This window comes from Aricia agestis, chromosome 21 (genome assembly GCF_905147365.1).
Source record: "Aricia agestis chromosome 21, ilAriAges1.1, whole genome shotgun sequence".
NCBI classification, from domain to species: Eukaryota; Metazoa; Arthropoda; class Insecta; order Lepidoptera; family Lycaenidae; genus Aricia; species Aricia agestis.
In genome coordinates this window covers 2,750,012-2,755,533 of record NC_056426.1, presented here as the reverse complement: position 1 = coordinate 2,755,533, position 5,522 = coordinate 2,750,012, and the positions used below count along the sequence as shown (strand labels likewise).

At 41.5% G+C, this 5,522-nt stretch overlaps 1 protein-coding gene across 1 annotated transcript in view; it reads right to left on the bottom strand.

Annotated features, from left to right (window-relative positions):
* Nucleotides 1-3,209: 3,209 nt before the first annotated feature.
* The window catches only part of LOC121737562 (cilia- and flagella-associated protein 58-like), a 29,785-nt gene continuing 27,472 nt past the window's right edge, over nt 3,210-5,522 (bottom strand). The window contains exons 17-19 of the mRNA XM_042129216.1: nt 4,541-4,658; nt 3,960-4,026; nt 3,210-3,406 (exon numbers count right to left, since the gene is read on the bottom strand). Coding sequence (XP_041985150.1) covers nt 3,231-3,406; nt 3,960-4,026; nt 4,541-4,658 — 361 coding nt within the window. The 3' untranslated portion in view covers nt 3,210-3,230. The remainder of the gene's footprint in view (nt 3,407-3,959; nt 4,027-4,540; nt 4,659-5,522) is intronic.

The following is a 5,522-nucleotide window of genomic DNA, read 5'->3' as shown; positions in this document are numbered from 1 at the left end:
GCGTCCTACTCTAACAAACGTGAAATGACGTTGTTAAAGCAGGATGTGTCATTCTCGTCCGATTGTTTGGAGTCTCAAAACCGTTTCGTGGTACGGGCCCTGACCGTAACGCGACGCGTAGATGCATTTCTGTATTGAATTGACAGACTTGCATGACGCCTCACACAATGGAAGTGTGTCAATTCAATATAAATTTAGAAATGCATCTACGTGTCGCGTTGCTGTCTGAATTGACCCTGACTTCTCTCGAACGTCGAGTTGTGCTAACACCCTAAGAACTCTGTTTCGGATTTGGCGTCGGTAACCGTGCAACGGGCGCCATGGTAACCATATAAATGTGTTGTCGCCACAAAGTTCGAGGTAGAAGTCTTATATAGAACAGTTTGCTAGCAGAAGATGTATCACTTTTGATACATCTGCTGCTAGCAAACTGTTCCAACAGCTTCTTTAACCTCAAGGGTTTCCCAATATTCCTTTCGACACCAAACAATGACTGACATGAACCGTTCATGTCAGTCAGGCTGTCAGCACAAACTTGAAAATTCTCCATTACTACTGCGAATGAAGAGCGACACGTAAACCAATTTCTTTCGTCTCACTCCAGCGAATGACGGTTGTATGTAACAGAGAGGGTTAGAAGATGCGGCCCACCCAACTCGAGAGCGCGAGCGGAGGGATAGTTGTGTTAGGTAAGGACAGGCTGCGCATGTGTGCGTGAGATCGCGGGACGATGTGTGTGTGAGGGGAGGGGCGGCGCCCGAAGCCGCGAAACGCTTCGAAACGGTCGAAATTTCCCGAATACCTGCTCCTGGGTATTCTCGTGGCTCGAACGTCGCTGGGTATGATACTCGAGTGAAATAGTCTGCGCGTAGCGACTTTCAGGTCATGAGAATAAGCCCCCTGCAAACGATAAAACTGCTCTGATATGAGCATGTTATCCGTTCGTGACGTTATTGAATTACGTAGTCAAGTGTATGGGAGCTAGCTAGTTTTCCATACATTTGACAGGTATGCAATAATGTTGTGATTATGTAAAACTCATATTCACTTTTTTGCATTAAAACGCGACGCGGTTCAGTGATTAGAAATTAAACTATACTTACACATGATATACATAATTAGTTAACTTTCGAGCTCCAAAACTCAAATAAAAGTACTTGTTTAGTAATTACAGAGCAATTTTAAAAGTTCATAGGTATTGCTGAGCTGTGTCGCTTCGAGGTTTGATGATTCTTTATCGCTTGACTGAAATTAGCGTTCGATTTATTTTCCTTCACATAGACACGTAAAAATAATAGATTTTGCTTTCGAATATGGTATTTACGGGAGTTTCAGACTGTATTCTGTAGGTAGGAAGCATTACGTTTGATTATTATTAATCAATTGCGATTTAGTGAAAAAAAATTGATGTTTGATAAAAATTTTTCTAAAGAATAGTGTAATTGTGTCAAATGTTTTATCACATAGGCTACATTTACGTTCGACACTTAATGATTGTGATCTACGTTTAGACGAAAGCGTTTATTTTATAAGCAATATCGAGTTAGATGTAAAATTTGTCTAACAGAAATTATATATTATATAAGATACATGGTATTTTGTTTATACACCCGATCGGTACAGGTTAGATTTTAGTTTAGGGTGCTTTGTCTTCGCCATCACTAGAATGACAATCCGTTTTGTAACCTTTCAACTGTTGGTCCCGATGATAATTATTTTTGTAGCCACTTAGCTCGTCAGCTCTAGTGATGGCGGAGGTCGATAAACAATATCGATGAATGTCGATTGAGTATCGATATCGATACTACATATTATACGAGTGCGTCCGCCCCGCCCCTGTTTCAGCATTTGTACGCATTTGAGTCGCGCTAGCGAGCGAAAAGCATTCGAACTGTTATTTTTAAGTGACAAAGGACTGTAGAATACTATCATCACACTTATTATCAAGAAAGCAGGAGGTCTCGTGTTTTTTTTTTCATTTGAAAATGTACAAAATCATGCTTTTTTCATTTTTGATTTTTTTTTCTTTTAAATACATAGTTTATAAGTGAATATGGATTTGTACATGATGCGGAGCGTAAATTTTGACAGGCGAATATTACGGGCCATGGATAAGTAAAAAGGAATCCGAAAAACATGAGAAAATTGGTATTTAAAGTTAGTATTTACTTACAAGTTTAGTTTAATGACAAAAACAATGTGTATATTTTATGAGAAAATGAAAGTTCTTAAATAAAACTATTGTTTTCGGATTAATGATTTTGTGGGTTTTATTTATTTTCTTCCCTATATCCGATGTCATGACTGGTTAAAACTAACTGTGGGTTCAAATCCTACAACTAGTATAGTAAAATTTGTTTAACACTGGGCAGTGGAAACGCTGCTTTAAGTCAAGAGGTACTTTAAAGGTAAAAAAGTGGTAAACTGAATCTGTCTTGGATCATACATGAACTCTTTCAGCGCTGCAACTTTCACAGTGAACTCTACAGCATGACTGGTGAGACACGATCAATACTTAAGGAGAGTACTCGATTCTCATTATAATTATGTAATAAAATTAGGTACTTGTGGCGGTACCCACAATTCGCCTAACATTCCTGCATCGCGCTATCGAAGTTTCGGAGAACGGCAAGATATATACAACGTCTGAAATGACGTCAGTGGGCTTCGGCCTGACCGAGCATGCTATCTCGCTCGGTTGTAAGATCTTCCCTTTCGGCCGCCACTAACAACGTTAAGTTTTTTACCAGATTATCCTTTAAATAAATGAATCATGGACACTTAGTAAATTACTATGCGGCTGCGTGCGCCCCGCGCCGCGCGCTTCCCCCCTGCGCGCGGTGTCCATGCGTTGGGTAAATAATTATTTAACTTTAAGTTACATTTACTGAGTGATCAATTGATATATATTTTTTATAACTAATGTAATAGCCAAATATCACGTCCTCGAGTATTGAACATGTCTCACCAGTCATGCTGTATATTACTCATACACATCCTAAAGCATTATCGTTTATCACTTAGTTTTGTTACAGTTTAGGGAGATCGCAGACAGCACACTTTTTGTGTGATCGAGTCTGCGGCGCACATACAGTCGGCATGGCGCGGCCATACAGATTGTATGTGCGCCGCAGACTCGATCACACAAAAAGTGTGCCGTCTGCGATCTCCCTTATATTACAAACTGAATACAAGTAAAACACAACACATCAAAAGGTAACAACATTTTATTATACCACTTTGGCAGCACTAGCGGGAGTGACTGGCGTCTTCAGCCGGCGCGCCTCGTCTGCGTCTAGAACTCGCTTCATATCGTAATACTTCTGCTTGAAGGACGTCAGCTCGGCGTTGATTCGGTCCACCTCCAGTCGCAGGTCCGTCACTTGACGCTCGCGCATGCTCAGCTCTGGAAAACGTGCAGTGCACGTGTTAGATATAGGTTGACATAGGCACACAGGCAGCACATTCAGCAGCAGCACAATTAATATTTTATCCAATATTAATTGTGCTGCTTCCCCATCAGTTCTTATGTTGTCTCCCGCTTTTAAGGGGAGGGAATCTGGAATTCTTCCTACTCCTATTCTCTTCTGTATAATTTCGTTGCGGGTCCCAAGACAGATTTAGCATGTCCCTCGGGCTCCCTGAGATCATAGTTTTTCGTGGTTGGATATCGCTGTCGATCCTGGCGACACAGGAGATACAGTGGTGGAAATGTGTGGTGGGCCAAAGCCCGTATAAAAAAAAAAACAGCACAGTGTACATTTGTTAAAATTATAGTACTTACTAGTTTCGTATTTGACACATCAGAATAATCAAAAGCAATAAAGAATATTCATTCATTCAATCCATTTCTTTTGGTTCAGTCGTTCAAGTGCGAAAAGCGAAGAGACATGCAGACATACACACTTTCGCGCTTATATTATTATTACTAGTATTATAGAAATGATAATAATTGTTACCAGCCACAAGGCACTTCATTTTGGTCGTCCTCTGCGCGAGAACTCTCTGGGTTTTGCTCAGCTCTTGCTGAAAACATTCACGTACTATAAGCACAAACCATCGTCACGAATGGGTCGGTTAACGGCAAGCCTAATACTGGTGAAAATAAGGTCGTCTACGACAAAACAAAGTGAATTTACTTTAGGATGTGTACGTGTCCCTTGGATAGAGTTCACTGTAAGAGTAGCAGCAATAAAAAAGTATTTTTTGACTTGTGTTTCTATGAAAAATGTTCTTACGTCATGACTCATGAGTCATGACTCATGAACTTCTTTCTCCATACAAAATTTAAAAAATCGGACAAGTGCGAGTCGAACTCGTGCACGACGTAAAAATAGTGCTTTTCAGCTTATTTGTTGTTATAGCGGCAACAGAAACACAAAATCTTTTAAAATATTAGAAGTCTATAGCGGTTCCTGACCTGAGATACAGCCTGTGGAGACCCACAGACAGACGGACAGACAGCGAAGACTTAGTTTTAGTGGCTTTTACCCTTTGGGTACGGAACTCTATAAAAGTAGTTCTGTTCTAGCGTGTGTACCTGAAGGTCGGGGCTGGGCTGCAGCGCCAGCATGTCCTTGACTGCTTCGTACTGCTGCCGCATCTCCGTCACCTGTCGCTCCTTCAGCACCAGCTGCTCGCTCTGCGACACCACCTTCCTGGGAACAACAGTATTTAAGGAATCAGTGCCGTTTTTATACGGACGCAATATGACGGCCGCAAAAAGACGGCTGTAGGCACGTGGAATGTTCGAGAGTTCAACGGTCTCCGTCTGTCTGTAGTGTTTATGCTTTACATTATATAGTATCTTATGAACCCGCACAAAATCAATTAAAATTTAATCACCTCGCTGGTCCAGTTGACGCACCTCTTTTTGAACAATAATAGGTGCGTGCAATGTCCTTGAAAATGGCTTTACCGCTACGAAAAAACGTTCACAGACCATTCGACACCGACATGACGGCCGTCATGCAAATAACGGCACCACTTTCTAACATTACGGTGTCAATAAGGGTCAATTTATACTAGCGCAGAGTCGAAGCGAAGCGAATGCCCAATAACTGAACACAGAAAATTCAACCTTAACTCCAGAGCGTAACGCATACATTACTACTGCGAGGCCAATCAGCGTTGGTCGGGCGAATTCACGCGAATTCGCGCGGATGCGCGCGCCTTTTTAATTTCTCAGAAATAATAAACTGCGTTAACGCTTTGGAGTTAAGGTTGAATTTGTTATATTTAGTTTTAATAATTCGCTTCGATGCGCTTCGACTCTGCGCTAGTGTAAATTATTGACCCTAACCGTTCTCTAGAAAACCGCGCCGTATTGCTTACATAGACAACGTTCTAGTGACGTCATCCACCTCTGTATTACGGCCGCTACATGGCACCGCTTTTGGAGGAAACCGGAGTTAACAACAGTGCCAGTTTTAGCACTACTAGCGCCCAGAGTGCTAGTAGGTCCAGCAGTAGAATCCACAGTAGAATTGCGAAAGAATAGAAACGCTGACAGACATTGCGGA